This window comes from Drosophila eugracilis, unplaced genomic scaffold, assembly GCF_018153835.1.
Source record: "Drosophila eugracilis isolate 14026-0451.02 unplaced genomic scaffold, ASM1815383v1 contig_75, whole genome shotgun sequence".
NCBI lineage: Eukaryota > Metazoa > Arthropoda > Insecta > Diptera > Drosophilidae > Drosophila > Drosophila eugracilis.
The window spans coordinates 826,064-850,094 of NW_024573645.1; the positions used below are offsets into that span (position 1 = coordinate 826,064).

The following is a 24,031-nucleotide window of genomic DNA, read 5'->3' on the forward strand; positions in this document are numbered from 1 at the left end:
GTTTCAGTACTGATTTCATTCGACCACCTCTACTTATATGGAACACACCGGAAACCTTTCGTCGTCTAGTGTCTGAGCAAAATTATTCTTTAGTCGTTTTGAATGTGTTAAACCCATTCAACCGGTTCTCCCAGCTCCGAGCAAACAAAATTATTTCCTTTGACAATTGTCCAGTTTTCGTTGGATCCACAACGGTCTCGGTTTATTCGGTTTCGATTTTCTAGACGTTGTCGTCCAATCTGCAAGCATGTCCGGTGATTGTCCCTGCCCCGCGCCCACGGATTTTTCGCCATGTCCTCCGGGATCGACGTGTCCGCCATGTGATTGTGGTGACTATGCAGGATGTTGCTATCAGCAGCCTCCCCGCACTTTGCCAATTCTGCCGAAGTCGCACTTTATGCGATCCACGGCGCCGCTGGACACCGATACCATCTATCGGCGTTCCTTCTACGCCAATTGTGGGGACAACATAAGGGCCCGTCCCGTCATGCCAAGCTCTCAGATCCGGGCTTCTACGGCACCGTTGGAAAAGTGCACCATACAGAAGCTTTCCTATATGCCTCCTTGTCCGGTGAAGCGGACGCCACCCATTGTACCCATGGAGAGTGGGCTCCGCTTTGAGGGTCCCATCTACGCAATGACTTCGCAGAAGCATGACTACGTACCCAAAGGGATCGTAAAGCGTGATCCCATTGTACCGAGGGTGGCTATCTGCACATCGAATGCTCCGATGGAACGCTGTACTATCCAGAAGCTGAGCTATATGCCCATCGATGTGTGCCAGAATCCACCGCGGAAGCCCATGGTGCAGGGATCGCACTACTGCAAGCCAGCGGGGCCCATGGAGCGCTGCACTATCCAAAAGCTGTCATACATGCCGGTCTGCTTGCCGGCCAAGGAACCCACTCCCTGGGCCGACAAGATTCGGTGTGCCCCGCCACGCTACTCAAACGTTTGCACCACTTACAACTTGAGCTACATGCCCAATTGTAACGAGGCGCGCACAGCTCCGGTGATGCCGCTGACCACTTTGCGTTTCTGTGGCAACGATTCCGGTTCCGGTAGCACGGTCTACAAGCTCAGCTACATGCCAGTTGATGCTTCAAGGACCAAACCGGCGGCCGTCCTACCCAGAGATACTTTTTGCCGACCCACTGGGCCGCTCGAGAAGTGCACCATTCAAAAGGTAAATCTAATAGCAATCGATATTTGGTCCAGAAAACTAGGTTATTAGTTAAAAGAAAATACTTACCTAATCCCCTTTCTAGCTTTCCTATCAGCCGAACTGCACGGAGCGTACTCCACCCATTCGTCCGATGGAGAACGGACTGCGTTTCGATGGGCCCATGTACGCAATGACTACTCAGAAGCACGATTTCGTGGCCAAGCCGCATGTCAGACGGGCACCAATTATGCCGCGGACCGCCTTCTGCCGACCAACCGGAGCAATGGAGCGCTGCACGGTAAACAAGCTGTCTTATATGCCGGTGGACGTAACCTGCTTCCCGCGGGCTGAAACGGTTCGGCCACGACAGGGTTTCTGCCGCAACGAAGGACCCATGGAGAAGTGCACTACTTACAAACTCAGCTACTTGCCAAACTGTGTGCCGCCCAAAGAGCCTCTGCCATGGGCCAGATACTCATCCTACTGCAAGCCAACCGGTCCCATTGAGAAGTGTACTATACAGAAACTGAGCTACGGTCCACCGGGTGCCTTCCAGCGTTGTGGCGGTGGGTTGATAATTTTTTAAATCGTTTCAAAAAGTTTAAAGAAAATTACTTAAATTCGACAGGTCCTTGTGGAACTGGCGGTGGCAATGGCAACTTCCCCACGGCCGGCATTTGTTGAGTTTGAAATACATTTTGATTGCTCCCTGATTGTCCTGCACCAAACTTGTCCCGAGTTCGTCGTTTTGTGTTGTACCAAAATCTTTCAGTCCAAGTCTCAAAAAAGATGCGGTATTTCTTTGTTGTAAAAGTTTAACAGCGATCTCACTATCTGAACTGTCTCTGTAATCCATTTTATCATAATTTGTCTATGTAATATGTATATACAGAAAATTGCACGTGACCAAATAATTGGGATGCATTCCTCATTGTCAAATTAAAGTATGTTTACAGAAATATAAAAATTCAGTAAAATATAGGATAACTAACGTGGTTTAATTGGATTTGTACAATTAAGTCTAGGGGTCTTATGACTCAAACCATTTGAATCTGCAGCCTCCGTTTGCTGGCCTCTCTCCTCTTCTTGTCGCGCTTTTTCCGAGTCTGCGTAGCCTCGCGGAAGAGTTGGACACCATCGCGCTGTTCCACTTCGGTTTGAAGCAGGGCAAGGCCGTGCAGGTTCCATCCCAAAACATCTCGCAGCTGACCGACATCTCGCTTAAGCATAGACAGAAGTTTAACCAGCAAGGGCTTCATATTCTTTGCCGCCGATATGGGCTTCATGTGTACTTTGAAAAGGAAGATTGTGACGCGACATAGTAGCTCCAGTTGATCAGGTCGCTGAGTTAGCAGAGTTGGCAGGCGCTCGAGAACTTCGCATACAGTGGAAAACGGCAGCAGAAGCAGTGCCTCCTCCAGATCAGAGGCACGTATCCGCATAAAAGTACTGACCAGGAAGTCATCCGGATTCTTTACCTGCAGCGCCTGCATCAAAGGATGCAATTCAGGCTTCTCCTCTGCCTCGAGCTCGAACTGTTTGGATATTTCCAAGCATTCGAGAATCGATTCAGCAGATTGTTCAGAGCCCACAGTCTTACGGGAGGGCATCTTAAGTCCAGGAAGAAGGGGTACTGTGTTATCCTCTCCAGTGGCCAGTTGCTCGTTCTCCATTTGCTCTCGCTCCTCCTCTTGCACGTCTTTCAGTACAATAGTCTCTTCTGTGCGCTCGTACAACCTAAGAGTACGATCCGAACCGCAGGTGACCAGATAACGACCATTTGGAGATACTGACAGACAATACGCCTCTCCTATATGGCCGGGCAGGGTAATAATCTTCTCAAAGTTGTCGCCGTCCCACTGTTTTACCTTGCCATCCTTGCCACAAGTAAAGAACATGTGAGTCCTGGGAATAAACTGTACACTCATCACCGAATCATCGTGAGCAAAGATGGAGCGATGGCAGTCACCAAAATTTAGACCCCACACTTTTACGTTACGATCCGCCGATCCGGTCACAATAAGATTTGAGTCGTAGGAGATGTCCAGACAGAGCACTGGTAACTTGTGTCCGTATAGAGATAAGTAGAACTTGAATGTGTCCAGGAAGAATATCTTGACGGTGGCATCTAGTAAGCCCACTGCCAGATACTTCATGTCAGGACTAACACTCACGCAGAGCACTGTCTCTTCTAGCTTTAGAGTGTTTTTGTGCAGCAGGGACAGTACTTTGGTTTGTGCAGCGCCTTCTCCGGCATCTATCAGTTCGAATGTCCAGATTTTTACGGTATTATCGCCACTGCCAGTGATACACCCCTTCTGATCGGGTAGTAAAGCAATAGACCACAGCTCGCTTTCGTGGGCCGGAATCTCCTCCACAATATCAGCTGCTGCCACATCCACAATAAGCAGTTTTCCGCTCTTCATGCCCAGAAGCACGTAGTGATCGCCAGGAACAAACTTGGAGCAAAGGATGTAATCCGTTGGCACAGTTCGCAGGCACTGCATAGCATCCCGATCCCAGAACTTAAAAGATTCACCAGCGCCCGATCCCACAGCCAAAGAGTCGTTGCTGAAGCACACGGATCGCACCTCCGACTGATGGCCGAGACGAGTAATCGATCTGAGTAGTTTCACACTTGGATCGGCTGCCTTGCGTGTTTTAATAGACGCCTCTAGGGAATACAATGATAGGCTATTGTTGGCTAAGCTGACAAGGACACGCAGCTCTTGGTTCTGGCCCAAGACCACATCAATGGACTTGATCTTTTGTTTGGCTCGAATACTTTCCAATCGCTTGATTTCATCGCTCAGTGACTGTTCCGAAGATAACTTGGTCTCGTCCGAACCTTCCTCTTCTGCGGTTTTTTTCTCCTTCTTCAGCCGCTTGGACAGACGTTTTTTCACTTCCTCTGGCGTGCAGATATAAAAGTTTTCGATTAAATCATTGGTGCCGTGGCAGCTGAGCACTCGTTCACTGGGATCGGTCACCAGATTAACGGTGCGACCCTTTCCAGCCCGCTGGATGGTGCCACAGTTGCTGACTCTGATGGGACTTATGGTGTCCTCGTCTTCAATGGAAAGGCCTTCGACAGCTGACTCTAAGGTCTCTGTTATGGTGCCATCTTGCTTTTTAAGGCGGTAAACATTCATGCCGCTCTCTCCAGCTCCAGCAACCATCAGATCACCAAAAAAGGCCAGTGCCCAGACCTCGGTACGGTTGTCGACAATGGTCTTAAAGCAAAACTGCGTTTCCAGGTTCCAGAACTTAATCTGGGTGTCTTTCGAGCAGCTGACAACGATATTTTCGTCGACCAACCGCTGCAGAAAATGGGCATCTGTGATAGCGGCATTATGGCCGCTCAATCTGGCTCTTCCCGCCTGCTCCACCACATCGATTACAACTAGTTCGGTGTCCAGACCTCCACTGACTAGTCGCATGCCTTGCAGATCATATCGCAGAATGCTCACCGCATTCTTGTGGAGGGCTAGCGTGCAGATGGGGTCATAGTATCTTTCCGAGCTAATATCGAAGATCTGGACCATGCCATCCGCATATCCCACAGCAATGTGGAGGTGATCAGGGGAGACCCGTAGACAGGTGACCTCAAACTTCTCACGACGTAGTGTCAGTTTACGATCGCCCATTCTGTCGGTAGTAATATATTAATTATAAGTTTGGATAACTGTTGGAAAACTACGAAAACTCACCGTAAATCCCAAACGATCACATTCTCAGCTGCCGGAGCAGCCACATATCGGCCCTCCGTTTTATCCACAATAGCAAAGTTTACATTAGCGCGGCCGGAGTTAATGATATTAAAGCTGTCTATAGCCCGGTAGGCCAAATATTGTTTAGTTAAACCCATTTCAGCATTTAAAACACATAAGTTAATTCAAAACCGCGTTTCACGTGTTGACAAAGTGTTACCAGATAGTGAAATGCCTTTCATACCAAATGCATTCGACTGTTATTTTGTACTAAAAAATCCACATTTCCCGCGTAATTCAAATAAATTTACAAGAAAGTTGGCAGTATTTGTTTATGCGTCGACTAAAAGTAGTTGGCAACGCATATTTCTGGCAACTCCATGTACTTCCCGTTAGGCGCCTGCGCTTTTTAAACGCTGAAAGGTAACAAACCCACCCCAAATCAACCGAGATAACTCTGTTTAACCAACTCAAGCTGCAGTTTTTGCACAAATAGTTGATAAAGAAAAGTTTAAAAATGTCTTATCCCAGTGCTTCCGCCTCCCAATCGACAGGTACAGGAAATAAGGTTTATTATATCAACTTTAATTGATAAATTGAAAACCCTTAGGAACATCTGATTTGGACTCAGAATCTGTAGAAGTTTTGAGGGAGCGGCTGAGCACCATGAAGCGGCTGATGGCCGAGAGGACATCTCAGCAACAGAACAACCCGGCAACAACGGAGGAGATATTCTCCACCAAGCGCCACCGATCTGCGGGCATTATTGACGGCAACTTTCTAAGCATCGCCTTTGGAGGAGCCCTGCTAGTGATTATCACGGTTTCAGTGTACGCTTTCTACAATCTTTACCATGCAATACTCAAGAAGTTCCCATCGCGCCACGAGGAACTGTAAACGATGCCAAATTTGTTGGGTTTATATCCATTTGAAATGTACGAGTTTCTGCATTTAATAATAAATTGTAGCATGAATTTTAACTATATCAAGAAGAAGAACACCTTAGAATATTTGCTGTTTTGCATTCGGGTTAATCAACGCCATTTATTGGAGTTCAACTCATTACAAAAATCAATATTTTCTTTACTTTTTACACATCTTTCGTTTTGGTTCGAATTAGATTACAACTAAAAAGAGAAAACTGAATGCATGGACAGCAAAAAACAAAAGGGGGGTTTGGAATATGATACTGCGATGAAAAATCATCAAGATTTATAACAAAGGTATATAATAAAGAAAACAAGAAATGAGACGAAATGCTGAGAAGGAACACTTGGGGATGGAGCACAGATATTTCTGGCGAAAACTCATGGATTTGATTTTGCTTACTCTCTAGCTACAATCGAAACTCTAACCTCTTCTCGCTGTCTATTGTTCATTACTATAATCTTCCCTTTTGCCTTAAACATTAGTGTTCGCTAAACTCCTATTTTATATTTATGAGTTTTAGATTTCATTAAAATTTTGTATATTTTCTTTGTTGCTTTTTCATATAGATTGATTGATTTGTTGGGTAAATAATAACTAATATCCATGTTTTTCTTTGTTTTTTTCTTTACTTTTTAATTCAAATAAAATAAGTTTATGTTTAGCAAAGATGCACAGTGTAACAGTTCTTACTAATCGTTTTCTTTCAAAATTTGTTGTTTAAGGTGGCTATAAACCAAACCATTTGAATTTTGCAACCCACTTGAATTTCAAATTTAACAAAATTTAAGAGAATATTGAACATTAAAGGTGGCTAAAAAATGAACTGATACTATAGTTTTGGTTTCCGTTGTTTGTATCTTTGCTATTTTGATGACGCTGCGCCGCTCTGTGGATGTTGGATATTGGATGGTTTGCTTGGATCTCGACACGGTAGTCAGGACTCGCGGCTACTTGCTTTCTGCTTTTTACAATTGGTTAAATTCCCTACTATTCTCGAACTGACTCTGCTGCTGCTTGTGCTGCCGAGGCGGACGTTCCAGACGCTCCCGCCGTTGTCGTCCCTCCCGGCGTCACTTTGTTTCTTGTTAATCAGATATTGTCCACGGAGTCAGCATCGTCCTCCGAACTGATCTCATCGCCGAACTCGATGTCCTCATCAAAGCCATCCTCCACGAATGTGACCGTCTCGTTGATGCGCACCGATTCGGGGAACTCTCCGTACGTCTTCAAATTTCTGGCCTCATCCGGAGTGTATTTCAAGATCACATCCGCCTTCGAGTCCTGGTAATCACGCAATCCCACCAAAATGATATCGCCCTGGTTAATCCACACCTGCAAGGGAAAATACGTAAATAAATATTGTTATCAACACTTTTTGGGAAAGGCCTCTTTGTGTTATGAGTAATTCGTTGGGGGAAAAGCAAATTCAATTTTTGCAGCTTGTATTCCGTGTAATAGATAAAAGATAAATGATCTATGGCGCAGAGCGACTCCATTCCGGGAATTTCACAAATGAGCGCAACGAATCGCCATGCCTGTTGACCTTGGAAAAAGTGTGGCAAACACAAGAAAGTTCTTTTTTATATGAAATTATTTGTAAGGTAGAGACGATGGTCTCTCTTGAAACAATTTCGCAAGGAAAGGGAGCATAAGCTCACGTGAGCTGTGAAGTAATTAACTTCTCGTGGATAACAATCAGTACTTGAAATAAATCATTAAACATGGGTAGTCCCAGATTAAAAAGGCAGGCGAACCACAAGACCCTCCTTAAACGAGTACAGATTTACAAAAAGGAGATAAATTGGCAACCTGAATGAAATGCCACTGGCTATTTCCACGAAAGACGGAGAATTTTGCTACTGGAGAGATAAGACACTTTGGGATATCTCAATGCCAATCACGAGTTAACCGAATTTCGGTACTGTTGTGATAAGAAAGTCTTTCCGCAATATAAATAACAAGCCTCTTGAGCAAACATTTACCTAATCAGATGCGAAAAACGCAGGAGGCCTGACAACAGATTGAGATATCCCCTGATTATGACGTCAAGGGAAGATTGGAGATGTAGGAAGCGTAAAAAATGCAGTAAACTAAGTTACCAATGAGAAAACCCCCTTTACAGTATCTTACTCAACTTGGCAAAGTCAATGACCTAGGACAAGTTGCACTCGTCGAGTGATTCAAAGCCCATTCATAAATTCATTTCCCAAAGCTACAGCTACTTCCTGTCAGTGGCACTACGTACGAGTGGGTGCAATATATATAAATTCCAATGCCATGCATAGATGACACATATATAGAATCCGTTGACCACGTAAAGATCGATAAGCAACGATACCGGGGGTTGGCTTTAAAATTAATTAAACGAAATTCGAGCTACGGCAGAATAATTCCCACATTACGTATGCGCTGAAAATAAACAACGTTTTTGGGCCCTCAGCGAACTTTGGAGTATTTATCATCCTTTAAATCGAAATAGATGGCGTCGCTTGGCACTTCCATCCTGCTATCTATTCCGAAAAGTATACCACGTCGCGGAAACCCAACACGATAGATCATGCCAAATGTAAAGAATCGTGACTAAATTGAATCGAAATTGCCCTATTACGATAGCCAGCCGATAAGCATTCTCTCATTCCCATTCCCTATCCAAGAGAGAAGCTAGCTTGGGAAGCACCCGATTCCTCGACCGATTGCACGGCAGTGTGCCAATGAGTAAGTTAACGAGTATGTGTGATCCGTCAGAGGTTTGGCATTCGAGGCAGCAGGTCTTGATATACTATATATAGCCATAGACATCATTGAACTTCAAGTTATCTTTCGGGCAGTTTACACCGGTTTGCGTCGATTGACTAAAAAGAAGGCTTATCACTCCATAGATCGACTTATGTAAAAGGATAAAATAATAAAAAAGAACAGCTAGCTATATTATTTACACACTCCAATCGATTCAATTCATAATGAGTTTTCAGTTTAAAAATTCTATAAACTTAATCACGGGTTTAACCACTTATTCGGTATAATTCTATGTGTCATAAACATTAATACACTGAAAAACATTAAACTAAATAATATATACCCAAAATAAACTTTTATGGAGTTTCCTTGCACTAAACACTAAACCAAATGATCTCCTAGTAATTCTCTTCCCACGCTCTTCTTATCATGAGCCAAGTGTATACACTTGTGTTACATATAAAAGAAACTAGTGTAGATTAGGACCGATTAGAGAGGAATCTTCTCAATGTAGGGCATTCCTGAACAAGGCATACCCAATCCCAGAAACTTAGACAAGCGATTGGCACTCGCCAAAATTTCTACTATCTCGACTCGTCACTGATAGGAAACCATATATGGGGGGCAGGCAACCCGCTCTCGCTTTCTTAGCGATAAGGAGCCACCAACCACAATTTGGTAAGGGGCGACTCTCTCCAGAGTGCCTCTCCCTATAAATACAGCCCCCACTCGCCGTCGTCGGGCAAATCTAAAATCGGCAGCAAACAAGAGACACCTGAACATTAAAAAACACGGCAAAATCGGGCCGAATAAAGTGAATTCCATGAGAAAGCGAAACGGAATACAAGTGAAGTGCTATCGATACGCCAGAACAAGGGCGAAAAGCTAAAACAGTCGCGACCCGAATATCCACAAACGAGTCGCGCCCCTTACAACCAAGACCCAAAAACACCGTCAAAATTACTTACTACTACTCGACGAATTCGTGCGGCGCGTGCAACCAGAGCGAGGACATCATGCTTTTATCCTACCGATGCATCTACTCGGTGCTGCTGTCCACCATAGCCAGTATTATGGTGGTTCTAAGCTCGGCATCCTCCGGCTCCATGCAGCTACCCACCGTCCGCAAATGCGGCAGTGGCAGCTCCACTGGAGCAGCCCACACAATGGCCATGAATTTGGCGGCCTTCGGGCTGCTGGAGAACAGGATTAGCACTCTGGAAGCACCGCGACAAACGCACTGGAGCAAGAAGTTCCTGGCCAAACGGGAGGCAACTCCTCATTCGGCGCCGTACGTGGTCAGCATTCAAATGATGACGCCTGACCAAGGATTGGTACACTATTGTGCCGGCACCGTCATCAACGAGCACTGGATCCTGACGGCAGCCCACTGCCTGAGCTCACCCCAGGCAGTGGAAAACTCGGTCATAGTGGCGGGCAGCCACGACATCCACGATCAGAAAGGAGAAGCGACCAACATTCAAATGCGCCACATCGACTATTATGTGCGACACGAGCTCTACCTTGGCGGAGTGAATCCCTACGACATTGCTCTGATCTACACCAAGACACCGCTGGTCTTTGACTCCTATGTCCAGCCAGCAACTCTGCCGGAGCAGGATGCTCAACCAGAGGGCTACGGAACCCTGTACGGCTGGGGCAATGTATCGATGACTGCTGTTCCCAACTATCCGCATCGCCTTCAAGAGGCCAACATGCCCATTTTGGACATGGAGCTATGCGAGCAGATCCTCGCCCGTTCCGGTCTTCAGCTGCACGAGACAAATCTGTGCACTGGTCCGCTGACAGGAGGCGTTAGCATTTGCACTGCTGACTCCGGTGGACCGCTGATCCAACAGTGCTGCGAGGAACATTTCGAACAGGCCAACATTGTCATCGGCATTGTTTCCTGGGGAAAGATGCCCTGCGGGCAGAAAAACGCCCCCTCGGTCTTTGTCCGTGTCTCCGCCTTTACGGATTGGATTAATCAAGTCATCAGCTCGGCCACCCAGATCATGTAAGATGACCATCGGAAAGATAGGACTGTGAAGATCCTCCCACAAATTAGCGCTCGAATGTGAAGATATCGAAAAATTAAATATATAATATATATAAAAAAAAAAAGCATAAAACAAAATCGAAAAACCAAAGAAAAATGTAGATTCTCTATATAATCTCAGTAGATAAATAAGGTGAACAAATATAGAATTATATACTGCCCTGATTGTAATAATTTAAGACCTAGTTTAAGCCCCATGAATAAAATTGTGAATATTTAACTAAAACAAAGATCATCAACTGTCTTTTTATTTTTAGATAATCTAAATAAACAAATGGGGATAAAAATAGAATATATGTGACCTATTTTTCCATAGATTTATTATTAAATCACAAGGGAGAAGTAACTATTATCTTCTTGCTTTTGACCAAAATAGCTCAACAAATAAGAACCAAAATAGATCTCCAGACCGATCTTTAAGATTAAATCAAATTGCGCAGATTTTTATTAGAAAAGTGCGTAGGTACAGAAGTTCTTGCCTTTTTGGCGTGGTCGAAAGTAATTGTGAAATAAGCTGAGGCCCTCGGCCAGATAAGAAAATCGCGATATATTCCACGTCTGTTACTGGGCGAGGAGCAGGTAGAGTTTTGGCGGGGCAAAAGCACAATTAACCTGGCGCCTTTCCACGCATTAGTCATGCTACCATGCAGCGTCTGGCCAAAAAAAATGGTGAATTGAGAGCATGTTACGACTGTCAGATTAGGATCTGCGACTAGATTAGCAGGGAGCCCGTGGAGACCGGTTAATTGGGGCCATCAGCTGACTACCGGATGATTGACTGACATTTGAGGACAGACTGTGCAAAAAAAATATAGCACCGTTTACGGCCACGAAAATTGATTCTAGATTCTAGACATCTGAGAGCTATAGCTCGTTGAACCTTGAGTCCAGTCCAACTGTTGCACTTTGAGCCCTCGAGAACTGAGTAATTGGGGGAGCTGAAAAGCTGTAATTCCTCATTTCCAGGAATTATTAATTATCAATTATTCAATTGGATAGATAACTCAGAAAGTGTGGTTGCAGAAGCCACCATAATGTATTCAAATTTTATGGTATGATCAAATCAATTATAAGGCATTTTCCAAAGTTAAGATAAGGAATTTAATAAATTAACTATATTTTTTAGATAGTTTAGAGGATAAATATTTAATCTACTGGGTTTCCACTTTTTGAGTCATTTTTATTTACATTTGGTTAAAGGTACATTTTAGTTATAATACAGTTATACATATATTATATATCGTATATCATATATATACATAGGTACATAAGAACCCAACTAGCCTGGAAAAGTTTGTTGATTTATCTCCATAACGAGACTAAGAGCTAACCACATAAATTAACCAGTACCAATAAATTCCTTAGGAAAACTACTTGAAAGATTAGGAGCGAAATTAATGTTAATTGAGCCACATGCACATGAGTGCATCCCCTACTTAAAAGCCGAGTATTACATAACGATCCATTATGTGATCATGTGCGATTAGAAATCCATTTATGGAGATCAATACACAAATTTAAAAGTACCAAACTACGCCGCACTTGCCTTTGAAATATACATAAATTCCTGGTCGTTCAATGTCTTGGACATGACTTTCAGCAGTAGATTAGATAAATGCCCCCCAACCCGTTGACCAAATGCGACCAGCAAATAATTGCCAAGTCAGGATGTTATATGAGGTTAATTTTATGGCGCAGCACGTGTTTTAATACTTAAAAATTCTTTCACCTAGTTCATTAGAAATTTCATGAGAAATCAAATCAATTAAATTACAAATGGAAAAGGTAAGGCAGTTATATAATTTAATTATTGCAAACTATAAGTTTAATCGAAATAACCAATAATCCAGGTGATTTGATTTCGCAATCTATGTCAAATAATCTATTAAATTGTGAATTTATTTATTGCACGTATAAAGATAAAACAAGTTATAGATCTATTGTTCAAACTCGATGGAATTCCAGGTGCAAAAATAGATCCCTATCTTTTTATTTGCTTTTCCAAATGGAACTTCGATTTCGATGAACTTCAATTTGCATTTGCAATGACTATATCTAGCAATCAACCTGTGACATGTTTTTCACTGTCTGGGAATTTTTTTTTTTTTGCTTGCGACATTTTGTTTATAACTCCCTGTTTGATTTGTTCGCTTCGATTGGACTCCATTTACAGTCTTGTAGATTGTTGACACCTATTAGAGTCTCAAGACGTCACCAGTTACGCTATGGATCTTGACGTAGTCGATTTGGAATCTTATTTATGACGCCCGTCTCCGGCGGGGTGAAGCACCATCCAAAATTTGACATGTGCTCATACCTTTCAGAGGAATTGATTTAATCGGTTTATGGACAACCACGACCACGACCAAGGGTAACTCAGGTAGATGATAAGAGAAAACTGCAATTGCAGACCTACTTTTGTAAACCTCCAGTTTTAAAAATAACAAATTCGCAGAACTCTTTGCAGAAGTTTTCAGGTAACTGACGTGACTTTTAAAATGCAAAGTAGTATACATAAAATCTACTATTTTCGCAGAAGATCTTAAACATGGTTATGAATGGTTTTTCATTAAGCCATTGACAATATACCTTGATACCTTATTCCAGTATTTGGTTAAATTTTTGAAAATAAAAATAATTGACTCATATTGCAAACTAAATTGAGTTTATTTATTTTTATTTACAGCAATAAACAAAATAAATTAAATCATTTTAATCTTTTTGCAATAAATACTGCATTACTTTCTTTAACTAAGCTCACTTAGTAAAAAAAAAACAATCATTGAAAGAAATAAAATACCGAGGCACCTTGTATTTGCCAAGCTAATGTTTTGCTTTCAACTACATCTGTACACATGCACTTGTATATTATTAATCAGTTGCCTCTGCTACCCCGCCTAGCGTCTTTGTTTCGCACAAGGACGATGACACCCAGTCAATAGAATGGACCAAAGAAAAAAAAACAAAGAGGGGTATAGCAAAGTTAATGATTTGCGAATGAGTTTGGGAACTTTCGAAATCACCCAAAATCGCACAATTACTATAAACATTGCAATGACAATAATGTAAATACGTAGCATTCGCTGGTAAATCAATGCCAAAATAGCTTAAGAGAGTGGTAGAAGAGGAAAGCCCCAAGCTTAAGAGAGCACACCCCAAACACACACAAACACACTCTAAAGAGAGTCAAACAAAGAGCAAAAACTCACCTTCTTGCGAAGTTTCCCCCGAATGTGACACAGGCGTTTGACGCCATCGAAGCACATTGCCTCCAGACGACCGTTGCCCAGCATCTTGGTCACCTGCGCGTACTCCTGCTGGTCCTCCTTGAAGATCAGTTCACGCTTTTCGAACTCGTTCTCGTTCTTACCACGACGACGGTTCTTGCCACCTTTTCCTTTATTCTTGGGCATCTTGGCTGTTTGCTGTTGTTGTTGCTGTGCTGTTACTGTTGTTGTTGCTGTCTGCGGGGGTGTCGTCGACGCTGATGCGGGAACAATATAAAACCGTTAGTTATCAACTGCACTATGCGGATAGCAATATAACGAGCATATTTGGCACTAATGTTTTCGAATGAGGTGTTCCAAACTTACAATTTTGTCAAATGTAAATGTGACAATTTCGCCTCGCTAAAGTGAAAAGGACTAGAGGTGGGTGGTTCCGCGTGGAAATAGTATATCGAACTGGACTCATCGGTAACTGTTAAAAGTCTGGTAGCACTATTGAAACAAAATCTATGAAAATCGGTTATTTTTAAATTTTGGTTGTACGTTTTCTTACATCTAACTTACAACTTATTTTTAACAATAAATTTTTTGTTATTATAAAAAATAAAAAATGCATTTATACTTTTGGTTAACTCTTATTAAAACATCGAACTACTAATGGTTAAATATATCGATACTATCGTTAGTGGTACTCCCAGCTGTTTTTCTTATGAGCTTTTTAGAAAAATAAACCTTTGTTTACCGGAATTCCAGTTCCGGTTATTTGGCCAGGATGCATCAGGCCTACAGTGTTCACTCGATCCTTAAGCAGGGAGTTCAGATTGAATCGATAGCGGCTTATGGTGAGTGCAAATCGGGAGTTTTTAAGACTTACTCACCGGGTGCATTGTTCTAGGCAACCATGTCATCTTGGGCACCCGCAGCGGACAGCTTATCATGTACTCCGTTGACGAAGAGACCGGAGTGGATATGCGGATGTTTAATAAGAACTTTAGCCGGAAACCGATAACCCAAATGGAGGTGATTGCGTCTGAGAACCTGCTTTTTGTTCTCACCGACAACCAGATTCAAGTGTGCGACATCCGAAGGATTGAGAGTAACTTTGCATTCATGCACAGTGCCCAGGACACAAAAGGCTGCACTCTGTTCACTATGGACGTAGACACTCCAAAATCCACCACAGGACGTGTGGCCACCTTCATTCGAGTGTGCTGCGCCATCCGCCGGCGTTTGGTATTCTTCTTCTGGAAGGAGGACAAGTTGAATTCCCTTGAACTGAGCATTGACCTTAGCGATGTGCCTCGGACATTGTGTTGGGTGGGTCATGCTGTTTGTGTGGGCTACAAAGATGAATATGTGGTTTACGATGTAAGATCTGCACTCTTAAAATGGTTACCTAGATTTCTAAGACGTTTGATTACATATATTTTTTTAGATATCCGGAAAAACACCAAAGAAGCACGATCTTTTTCTTACCTCTTCCACTATCAGCAGAGATCCCTGCATCTGCCTTATCCGAAACAACTTGCTGGGCATTTCCAAGGACAGCTACCTTGTGGTAGTAGATCCCAGTCAGTACAAGGAGCCTGATGGCAAAAATACCTCCACAGATATGAGAACGGGTGGCATGGAGAGTAAGAGTTCCTTCACTCCTCTGTTGTGGTCAACTCCCTTGCTTGATTTAGGTAAGAATCTATTAATTTCTACAGTGCCCACATCTAATCAGTTTAATTACAGTCTGGGATGAGCCATATGCCGTTGGTCGGGTCAACAATGCTATCGAGGTGCGTAGCCTGGTAGGTAAAGACACCCTAGTTCAGACAATTCCTGAACTGCAGAAGACAAAATTCCTGGTTCATGCCGACAAGGGAACAATCTTTGCTGCTGCCACCTCGGAGCTCTGGTGTATCCGTATGGTGGAAATCCCAATTCAGCGCCAGCAGTTGTTGCAGCAAAAAAGATTCCAACTAGCCATAGAACTGACGGTGAGCCGTAAATAGGAATATTCACAGGCAGATTCATATAACCATTTATTTCAGGAAATTTCCGATGAGCCAGAAGCAGAGCGAGTACAAACTATTCGCCAGATACACATGCTCTACGCCAAGGAACTCTTCACCAACAAGGAATTCTCGGCGGCCATGAAAGAGTTTGAAAAAGCAGCCATAGACCCCTATGATGTAATAAGACTGTTTCCTAACTTGGTCCCTGAGCCTAAGGCTGGAAGCGATGACATCGCTGTGCCTACTTCCAGTGCCCCACCGCTGGAAGATAGCGACTTGGAGAACGCATATTTAGCATTGATTGAGTACCTAGCTTTAGCCCGTCAGCGAGAGGTGGTCAAGCTGCGCGACACCAAGAATAGTTCAAAGTCCCTGCTGGAGATTATAGATACGACGTTGCTGAAGTGCTATTTGCAGACGAACGATTCTCTGGTGGCCCCGCTCCTCCGGCTTAACCAGTGCCACCTGGAGGAATCGGAGAAGACGCTGAAGAAACACAATAAGATTTCAGAACTAATCATTCTCTATCAAATGAAGGGCAAGCATAAAAATGCCCTTAACTTGCTCCGCGAGCAGGCGAGTATCGAAGGGTCGGTGCTCCAGGGCTGCAAGCGAACAATACGCTATCTGCAGGAGCTGGGCGGAGATCATCTTCCGCTTATATTTGAGTTCGCTGATTGGGTCTTGAAAGATTATCCCGAAGAAGGTCTGACCATATTTACAGACACACTTATCGAGGTGGAGTCTCTGCCACGCGCTAAAGTTCTGGACTTTCTGATCAGTAAGCACAAAGCACTGGTCATTCCCTATTTAGAGCATATGATAACTGAGTGGAAAGACAAAAACACTCTGCTGCACAATGTGCTCCTCAAACAGTATCGCGAACAGGTACAGCGTCTTCTTGCCCAGCAGGAAAAAGGGTGAGTATAGTTTTTCCTTCGGGTCCAACATTTTAATCTATTGCTTTCTAGAGAGGAAGTCCCCGATTTGATTCCGATGCGGGCTAAGATGTACAAGATGCTGGACGAGTCCAATGATTATTCGCCAGATCGTGTACTAGAAGAATTCCCCACCAATATGCTGCTGGAGGAGCGAGCCCTTATTCTGGGGCGGCTCAAGAAGCACGATAAAGTGCTGTCGATCTATATTAATGTTTTGGGCGATGTGGCCAAGGCAGTTTCGTATGCGGAAGCAAATTACAAGGATGATGAGAATGTATTCCACACACTTATAAAGTGCATATTGATCCCACCAACTGAGCCGCCCTACGAAGGCGTTTCTTTGCATCCAGATTTCGTTCAAGTGAATGTGGATGTGGCCCTGGAAATACTAAACACCCACGCCACTAAAATCGATCCGTTCGAAATCTTTCAGGTAATCGTAACTTAGAATTTATGCATACTTGTAAATGCTGAATGTTAACTTTGTTCTGCAGTACCTTCCTGATGACCTGCCTATGCCCAAGTTGGAAAAATATCTAGATAAATCGATACGTGCGAAAATGGCCAAAAAGCATCAATTGCAGATGATGTGCGGCCTCCTAGAGGCGGAGTCTAACCGCTTAGATGCTGAGTTAGAGAAGCAACGGAACATTAGCTTCGAGATAAACGAGTTCAGCGTTTGTGCAGAATGCAAGAAGCGCTTTCCCAGTCAGTCTGCCTTTGTGCGCTACCCAAACGGAGAGATAGTGCACCTATCATGCCATGATCGTATCGCCAAGGCGGCTGGTGATCAATAAATATAATGTGTGATAACTGATCAAAGTATAAAGTGAGAATTATATGTATAATTATTATTAACGATTATCTAGCTAGGCTTGTATAAAAGACGCAAAAACCATATTGTACGTATTTATTTGGCTACATATACAGGAATCTTGCATTGCCTTGAATCTTGCATAGCATTTATGCCTCTCCGCTGCCATCCATGAAACTATCGCCGTCCAGGAAGTCGTTGCAGATAGAAAGACCCGACTCAGATTGCGTGCAGCTGTCATCGTTGTCTTCTTCCTGCAGGCTAGGGGAAGCAATCGCTCTTGTCCGACCAGAGTTGCCGCTTGAACTCTGCTTTCAGATACTGGGATTGCTCCGGCACTAAGATTGTCCGAACGCACTTATTCTTTAGGGCACTTTTCTTGTGAGAATCTGCGATGTTATGAATACAAAATTAAACTTAATAAAAACCTTGATGATTTTGATTTATAAATACCAAATATATGCCAATAAAAATCTTTTCGCTCATTTTTGTATTTTTATTTGGTTCTTTTGGACTAAGCCTAGTTCCTATCCCGCAGGCTTCAGAAGTGAACTAACTTTTATTCATATATTCATATCTTAATATTCGCCGTTTCTAATTTTTTTAGTTTTTTGCTTTTCAGAACTGAACTAAATTTTCCAGAGACTCATCAATACTTATGACATTAATATACAATCAAGGCTAATTTGATTCTATCCAATTTCAAATTAAGATTGTATTGTTCTATTTGGCCTACTTTAACAGGTTCTATATCTGTTTGCTAAGAATCACAACCAAAAAATATTTATAATTTGAGGCACCAACTCCTAATCTCAACGTAAAAAGTTTATAACTCCAGATACACATCATCTTACCTCCCGTTAACAGCTACATATGGCCTTATCGATATTATCAATACGTTTTTATGTCACATAATACGTTTAAAAAGTTACTTTTAATTCGTAAACCATTTCAACTGTAATACATTAGGCGTGGCTTACAAAATATTGATTTACACAGCAATGATAAAAGACAAAACTTTAAAGAAAACCAATATTTTACATATTTATTTGGACTATATTTACAGGAAACTTGCTTTATGGTATTTAGGCCTCTTCGCTGCCATCCATGAGACTATCGCCGTCCAGGGAGTCATTGCATATGGAAAGATCCGACTCAGATTGAGCACGACTCAGCGGCGGCATGACACCGGACAGCGACAGAGAGTGCTTACTATCCTCATTGTCCTCATCTTGCAAGCTAGGCGAAGCTGCACTGCATCCGGTTGTGATATCAGTGGACGAAGAATGTGTCGCATTGGCAGCAGCAACTGACACCTGATTTCCTAAGATCGACGTACCTGGCAGTTGAGTCTGTCGAATCAAGGCCAGTCGCTGTTGTGTGAGTTCCAGATGATGCTTCCGCCACTTGATCCTTCTGTTCTGAAACCAAACCTTCACCTGCGCCTCTGTCAGCTTAAGTGTGTGCGCCAGGTAGAGCCGCTCTGGTCCAACCATGTATTGTTGACGCTCAAACTCCGCCTCCAGACATTCTAATTGCTCCGGCGTAAAGATTGTCCGAACGCGCTTATTTTTCAGAGCACTTTTCTTGTGAGAGTCTGCGAAATAATGAACACAAAATAAACCTTAATACAAACTTTGAAACTAGTAATTTTGGTTTTTAAATATCAACTACCATTTGAAATACATGCACTGCTCCTATTCTTGCAATCATAATAAAGTTATTTTTTCAGAAGCCCGCGGTTTTGGTAACACTCCTTGCTTGCCTAATAATTGCATAAATTGAAATACTGTCATCAGTCATTCAATAGTAAGGTTTCATTTCATTTTTAATTTTTGTTCACTATTTTAAGCATTTTTGAGCTTTTATTCGGTTTTTTGGGACTAAGCCTAGTTTCTATCCCGCGGGCTTTAGAAGTGAACTCACTTTTATGCCAAATCAAACCATATGACATATTCGCACAGCTGTCTTGATTCTAAGACAATTTAAAATTTTGATATTAATATTAGCATTTTATTTATTTTTTTTTTTCTTTTTTTTTGAAGACTGAAACAAGTCTTTACCCCGCGGTCTTTGGGACTGAACTATCTTTTTCCTAAGGCACATTAATACTTTTGACATCAATAAAATCAAGGCTGACTTGATTGAAAACCAATTTGAAATTTAGATTTACTACTTGACCTACTATACAAATGTTTCAAAATCTGAATTGTTTAGAATCACAGGCAAAAAATTGTTTTTTGGGCACCATCTTTTAAGCTCAAAGTAAAGAGTTTCTTACCTGACTTCAGTTTTTCCCGCTGAAAGCTCAATGTGGCCTGCTGTTGGGCGTGGTGTTGCTGATGGAGCTGCTGTAGGCTCTGCAGTGCAGAGGGAGCTGCTCCCACAGCGGCAGCAACTGCCGCAAATCCCGTCTGGTGAGGATGTGGATGCGGATGTCCACCGTGCAGGTAACGTCCATTGCCGGCACCACTATCACAATTAAAGTTGTTTACACTCTGGCTGTTGTTGTTGTTGCTACCACTGTTGTTGCTCAGGTAGCACTTGTTGTTGTCTTCGGCAATGTTGTTGTTGTCGTGCAGGGAGAGATTGATGGCATTGTTGTAGTCCTTGCGCTGGCTTTGCAGGCCCAAAATGGCGGCGATGGTAAAGGACTTGCCCACGTCGAGGGAGGAATGCGCCGCTGCCGCCTCGATGAGCTGCGCGTGCGACGTCGCAGTGGCCAAATGTTCCCGGTGGTTGCTGTTGCTACTATGGCTGTTGTTGCTGCTGTTACTATTGTTGTTGTTGCTGGTGGTGCTGTTGTTGCTACTTCCTGTTGTCGGTGGGTGTGGGTGGTGGCCATCCTGGTGGTGGGAATGGAGCTGCTGTTGCTGCTGCTGATGATGCTGTTGCTGCTGCTGCAGATGATGATGTTGCTGCTGGTGCTCCATTTGGTATGAACTCTGACCCGCCGAGACGGCGGCTGCCGCTGCAGCAGCTGCTGCCAGTGCCGCATGATGCGGTTGACCATGTGCAGGGATGCCCCCACCCAAGCCTCCCAATCCGCCGACCCCTGAGCCCAGGCCGCCGCCTCCGCCACTGGCTTGTGTGTTATGCAATGCCAGGAAGTGCGACAAGGGATTTGCGTGATATTTGGAAGGATTCTGCAGCATGCTTAGGTATTTCCCACTGTCTCCAAGTTGTTGTCGTCTGCCTTTGGTCTCTTTGATTCGGTCTCTGAAAATGGGAGAAATGCCTCAAATTAATTGTTGCTGAATTGTTGTTGTATTTCAGTCAGGCAGCCAGGTGTCAACGACTCTCTGATTAAATCCACAATTAACTGAAATTTGATCCCTGCTTAGAGAAGTTGCTCTACCATGAAGTGCTTGGTCAGCAATGGTCTGCCATGGGACAATGGAACAACAACTGGTTAAGGCTTTCCCCTCCCTAGGAGGTTTTCCATACAGTCAGCAGAGAAAATCATCCACATTTAAATAAACTTTAAGAAAATATCGGATTTTAAATATTTTATAAACTACTATTAAAACAAAAAACTAAATATGATTCTGTGATAAAACTTTCGCAAAATTAAATTTGAGTAAAAAAGTAATGAAGAAATTGAGTATTCGAAACCAATTTTAACATAAATTAATAGTTTTTAATGTCACATGTCACATTAAGAAACATATTTGAACTAGTTTAACGAAATTTCTTAGTTTTTAGATCAACAAGATTCATTTTTGCTAAAACAATGTGTTGGTCATAGCGGTCCTCGTTTTATATATGTAGTTACACAGCAATTCTTTCAAAATATGTTATTAAATGTTTTAATAGATCACATTTTTGTTCAGTGTAGCAATTCACAGTCTCACCAGTGCATTCATTTGCTTAATTGCATGTCCCCTCGCTCGCACGCATTCTCCAGTTGAACCTGAATCGGTTTGTGGCAATGTGATAGCCTAATTGAGACTTTGTCACAGTTTGCTGCCTCATTGTGGCCGTTGTAGTTGCTCTCCCAGGTGCGTGAACCATCCCAAGTCCCAGCCATCAACTCAGATGACTGCCATTGTTTGTTCTTCTGGCCAAATATGTGAATGTCTCAAGATGCATTTAAGCGGATTTAACTAAACAGCTGAAGCCAACGTCGTGTGCCAGCAAAATGAGCTTCATTAGGCGAATGCAAATTGGGTGTAACAAGTGGATTTCGCACACATTCCGAGGAGGAATTTCTAGGGACACAAACTAGCTGCATTACTTGTGTAGTCCTGATCCCGGAGAGAAGCTTCTTCTGATTCACCTAACTTAGTTAGTTTGTTTGTGGTACTTCATTATAATTTATTATTATTCCAAAAACAAAAGTTGTTTAAAACTTAAAAATGAAAATAGAAGAATATGGTCCGAAAAAAAAAAACACATTTCAAATATAAAATGCTTTTGGTATTATATAGTGATATAGTATAACGGGGGAAAATTATAAATCAAAGATTGAGAAAATAATTTCATTTAGTAAAATATTAAACACCTAATGTTTTAAAAATTTATATATTTCTATTTTTCTGAGTATAATAATTTTAAGTTGGAACCTAATAACGAAATAAACAACTTAAAATAGAACATTGACATTTCCTGCAAGTAACATCTAATATTCATCTAATAACATCAACATCTAATATATTCTAATAATACACTTGACATATAATATTCAATGCGTTCTGTAAAGAACAACATTAAAATATTCAAGATTACAATTTTTTTATCAATACATCTTGTATTAAAAATCCGTCGGAAAAGAAGGTATTTTTTTTATCATTTACACACCTTTTTTCAAACAATTGAATTACAGCTGCATTTAATTCAATTTCCACTTCAATCCATTCAAACGGTAATCCAATAATTTACGGTAGTTACAATTTCCACTTTTATTTTCACAAAATGTATTTAGAATCCGTAAAATCAGTTTTTCCGACGGCACTTCAAATAGTATTGCCTACAGTTCTGCGCTTTACGGTCAGCTCTAACGGAAATCGCACTGGAGATCGAAGTAAAAATCGAAAGAAAACTTTTACAACCGGAAACGCATGCGAACGCAAACGTGTTGCAAACTGAACTGAATTGAAAAGTTCGTAGCCGTAAAATTTTTACAATATTGGCAGCCGACGCTGGCAGCGAAGCTTGCAGCGCTGCTATGGGGTGACTGTGAGTGTGTGTGTGTGAGTGCGAGTGAGTGATTCTTTTTGTGGGTGTGCGAGAGTTGCCGTTGTGATTTTTCTAGCCGCTTTTACTTCTGCGTTTTTTGCTCTCAACTAGGGTTGTCAAAGCTATTACGATTGTACACTTAAAAATAATAATAATAAGAAATAAAAATATGGTTTGTTTTAAAATTTATTATTAAAAATATTATTATATTTTAACTGATATTAAAAACAATATTTCGAATCGTACTTATTTTAATTACATTTTCATTTTAGCCCGTATGAAATCATAAAAGTGATTATATATTGATTTTAGCTAAGCTGAGAACAAAAATATTGTTTTAAGAAATTTTTTTAGTTTGTGCCTATAATTGTTTATTGCAAATTTAAGGTAACTATTTACAACATTTGGCAACCCTGCTCAACTTAGATCAGAGTCACAGGAAAAGAAAGAGAAGAAGAAAGAGGAGTCGTGGCAGAGGCATAACAACATCGTCAACCGAAGCCCCATCATCATCATCATCATTATTCTGGAGCAACCACCAGGCAGTTACATAAAAAGGAATCACCCACCAAACCAAGCACCCACCACCCGAACCACCCACCTATCAGAGCAACCATACCCACACCCCCATTTCGTGGGCGAGTGTATGAAAAGTTATTGAAATTATGATATAAATGGATAATTGGCTCACTTGCTCCGTCTCCCTTGCTCAAATGGCAAATGGGCGGTACCATAAATAGCCCGAAAATAAATGCGAAACAATATGGCGACGCTGGATAAATAATATTTTGTGAATAAGCGGAGATGTCACTGTGATGGACGTGGATGTGGGGTCAGACATAATTAATGAAGCAATAAGCGATGAAATCATATTGTGAATAAGTAAGTGAATATCCACAATTGTGCAGGACGAAGAGGTATGGTAAAAACAAATCGTGCAGGTGAAAATATAAAGAAGATATTAATAAAATATTAAAATTGGTTAGGCTTTATGACTCCTAACCATATTAAAGGTTTATATAAATAAAAAACCATTTTTAACTTACTTTTTTGAGAGATTAATAGTCCCCATGCAAGTATATCTTATTTTTAAAGTTGCAGATTGTTAATGATAAAACATATTTGAAAAAAGTTGCAGCACTAAAATATTTTTTCTTTTCCGAAATCGGCCAACTAAGTTGTATTCGAACTATCTCCGTTCGCAACATCCCCCCAATTAGCCACCCCTTTGCTCCAACCCATTTTCCACCAAATGGGTCTTCAATTTA

General features: G+C 42.0%; 7 protein-coding genes across 7 annotated transcripts; 4 read left to right on the plus strand and 3 right to left on the minus strand.

The window, feature by feature from the left end:
- The first annotated feature begins 17 nt into the window (after positions 1-17).
- On the plus strand, positions 18-2,071 carry LOC108105265 (stabilizer of axonemal microtubules 1). The gene is made up of 3 exons (XM_017211744.2): positions 18-1,186; positions 1,269-1,731; positions 1,794-2,071. The coding sequence occupies exons 1-3, from the start codon at positions 248-250 to the stop codon at positions 1,847-1,849; spliced, it is 1,458 nt and encodes a 485-aa protein (XP_017067233.1). The 5' UTR covers positions 18-247; the 3' UTR covers positions 1,850-2,071.
- A 71-nt stretch (positions 2,072-2,142) lies between these two features.
- On the minus strand, positions 2,143-5,092 carry LOC108105262 (WD repeat-containing protein 3). Its single transcript, XM_017211742.2, has 2 exons — positions 4,876-5,092; positions 2,143-4,813 (listed from the first exon to the last, which is right to left on the minus strand). The coding sequence occupies exons 1-2, from the start codon at positions 5,031-5,033 to the stop codon at positions 2,203-2,205; spliced, it is 2,769 nt and encodes a 922-aa protein (XP_017067231.2). The 5' UTR covers positions 5,034-5,092; the 3' UTR covers positions 2,143-2,202.
- Positions 5,093-5,292: 200 nt separating this feature from the next.
- LOC108105281 lies at positions 5,293-5,860 on the plus strand. Its single transcript, XM_017211769.2, has 2 exons — positions 5,293-5,429; positions 5,486-5,860. The coding sequence occupies exons 1-2, from the start codon at positions 5,393-5,395 to the stop codon at positions 5,770-5,772; spliced, it is 324 nt and encodes a 107-aa protein (XP_017067258.1). The 5' UTR covers positions 5,293-5,392; the 3' UTR covers positions 5,773-5,860.
- A 25-nt stretch (positions 5,861-5,885) lies between these two features.
- LOC108105280 (eukaryotic translation initiation factor 1A, X-chromosomal) lies at positions 5,886-14,302 on the minus strand. Its single transcript, XM_017211768.2, has 3 exons — positions 14,194-14,302; positions 13,810-14,084; positions 5,886-7,137 (listed from the first exon to the last, which is right to left on the minus strand). Exons 2-3 carry the CDS (start codon positions 14,011-14,013, stop codon positions 6,895-6,897), a joined length of 447 nt encoding a protein of 148 aa, XP_017067257.1. The 5' UTR covers positions 14,014-14,084; positions 14,194-14,302; the 3' UTR covers positions 5,886-6,894.
- On the plus strand, positions 9,297-10,678 carry LOC108105278 (transmembrane protease serine 9). Its single transcript, XM_017211767.2, has one exon. The coding sequence runs from the start codon at positions 9,558-9,560 to the stop codon at positions 10,560-10,562; it is 1,005 nt and encodes a 334-aa protein (XP_017067256.2). The 5' UTR covers positions 9,297-9,557; the 3' UTR covers positions 10,563-10,678.
- Positions 14,303-14,526: 224 nt separating the features above from the next.
- Positions 14,527-17,669, plus strand: LOC108105276 (vam6/Vps39-like protein). Its single transcript, XM_017211765.2, has 7 exons — positions 14,527-14,669; positions 14,723-15,195; positions 15,263-15,512; positions 15,565-15,812; positions 15,867-16,750; positions 16,802-17,204; positions 17,266-17,669. Exons 1-7 carry the CDS (start codon positions 14,600-14,602, stop codon positions 17,566-17,568), a joined length of 2,631 nt encoding a protein of 876 aa, XP_017067254.2. The 5' UTR covers positions 14,527-14,599; the 3' UTR covers positions 17,569-17,669.
- Positions 17,670-18,617: 948 nt separating this feature from the next.
- On the minus strand, positions 18,618-22,653 carry LOC108105277 (homeobox protein Nkx-6.1). The gene is made up of 3 exons (XM_041819487.1): positions 22,386-22,653; positions 19,867-20,804; positions 18,618-19,182 (listed from the first exon to the last, which is right to left on the minus strand). The coding sequence occupies exons 2-3, from the start codon at positions 20,738-20,740 to the stop codon at positions 18,671-18,673; spliced, it is 1,386 nt and encodes a 461-aa protein (XP_041675421.1). The 5' UTR covers positions 20,741-20,804; positions 22,386-22,653; the 3' UTR covers positions 18,618-18,670.
- Positions 22,654-24,031: the final 1,378 nt, after the last annotated feature.

What these genes read in the sequence shown, in the direction of transcription:
- LOC108105281 (XM_017211769.2), top strand. Translation starts at nt 5,393, where the DNA reads ATGTCTTATCCCAGTGCTTCCGCCTCCCAATCGACAG. An exon ending in TTCCGCCTCCCAATCGACAG is followed by an intron (nt 5,430 to 5,485) that starts GTACAGGAAATA and finishes GAAAACCCTTAG; the next exon opens with GAACATCTGATTTGGACTCA.
- LOC108105280 (XM_017211768.2), bottom strand. Translation starts at nt 14,013, where the DNA reads ATGCCCAAGAATAAAGGAAAAGGTGGCAAGAACCGTCGTCGTGGTAAG. An exon ending in GGGGGAAACTTCGCAAGAAG is followed by an intron (nt 7,138 to 13,809) that starts GTGAGTTTTTGC and finishes TTTCCCTTGCAG; the next exon opens with GTGTGGATTAACCAGGGCGA.
- LOC108105265 (XM_017211744.2), top strand. Translation starts at nt 248, where the DNA reads ATGTCCGGTGATTGTCCCTGCCCCGCGCCCACGGATTTTTCGCCATGT. An exon ending in AGAAGTGCACCATTCAAAAG is followed by an intron (nt 1,187 to 1,268) that starts GTAAATCTAATA and finishes TCCCCTTTCTAG; the next exon opens with CTTTCCTATCAGCCGAACTG. An exon ending in TGCCTTCCAGCGTTGTGGCG is followed by an intron (nt 1,732 to 1,793) that starts GTGGGTTGATAA and finishes TAAATTCGACAG; the next exon opens with GTCCTTGTGGAACTGGCGGT.
- LOC108105262 (XM_017211742.2), bottom strand. Translation starts at nt 5,033, where the DNA reads ATGGGTTTAACTAAACAATATTTGGCCTACCGGGCTATAGACAGCTTT. An exon ending in GTGATCGTTTGGGATTTACG is followed by an intron (nt 4,814 to 4,875) that starts GTGAGTTTTCGT and finishes TACTACCGACAG; the next exon opens with AATGGGCGATCGTAAACTGA.
- LOC108105278 (XM_017211767.2), top strand. Translation starts at nt 9,558, where the DNA reads ATGCTTTTATCCTACCGATGCATCTACTCGGTGCTGCTGTCCACCATA.
- LOC108105277 (XM_041819487.1), bottom strand. Translation starts at nt 20,740, where the DNA reads ATGCTGCAGAATCCTTCCAAATATCACGCAAATCCCTTGTCGCACTTC. An exon ending in GCGGGAAAAACTGAAGTCAG is followed by an intron (nt 19,183 to 19,866) that starts GTAAGAAACTCT and finishes ATTATTTCGCAG; the next exon opens with ACTCTCACAAGAAAAGTGCT.
- LOC108105276 (XM_017211765.2), top strand. Translation starts at nt 14,600, where the DNA reads ATGCATCAGGCCTACAGTGTTCACTCGATCCTTAAGCAGGGAGTTCAG. An exon ending in ATGAATATGTGGTTTACGAT is followed by an intron (nt 15,196 to 15,262) that starts GTAAGATCTGCA and finishes ATATTTTTTTAG; the next exon opens with ATATCCGGAAAAACACCAAA. An exon ending in AACTCCCTTGCTTGATTTAG is followed by an intron (nt 15,513 to 15,564) that starts GTAAGAATCTAT and finishes GTTTAATTACAG; the next exon opens with TCTGGGATGAGCCATATGCC.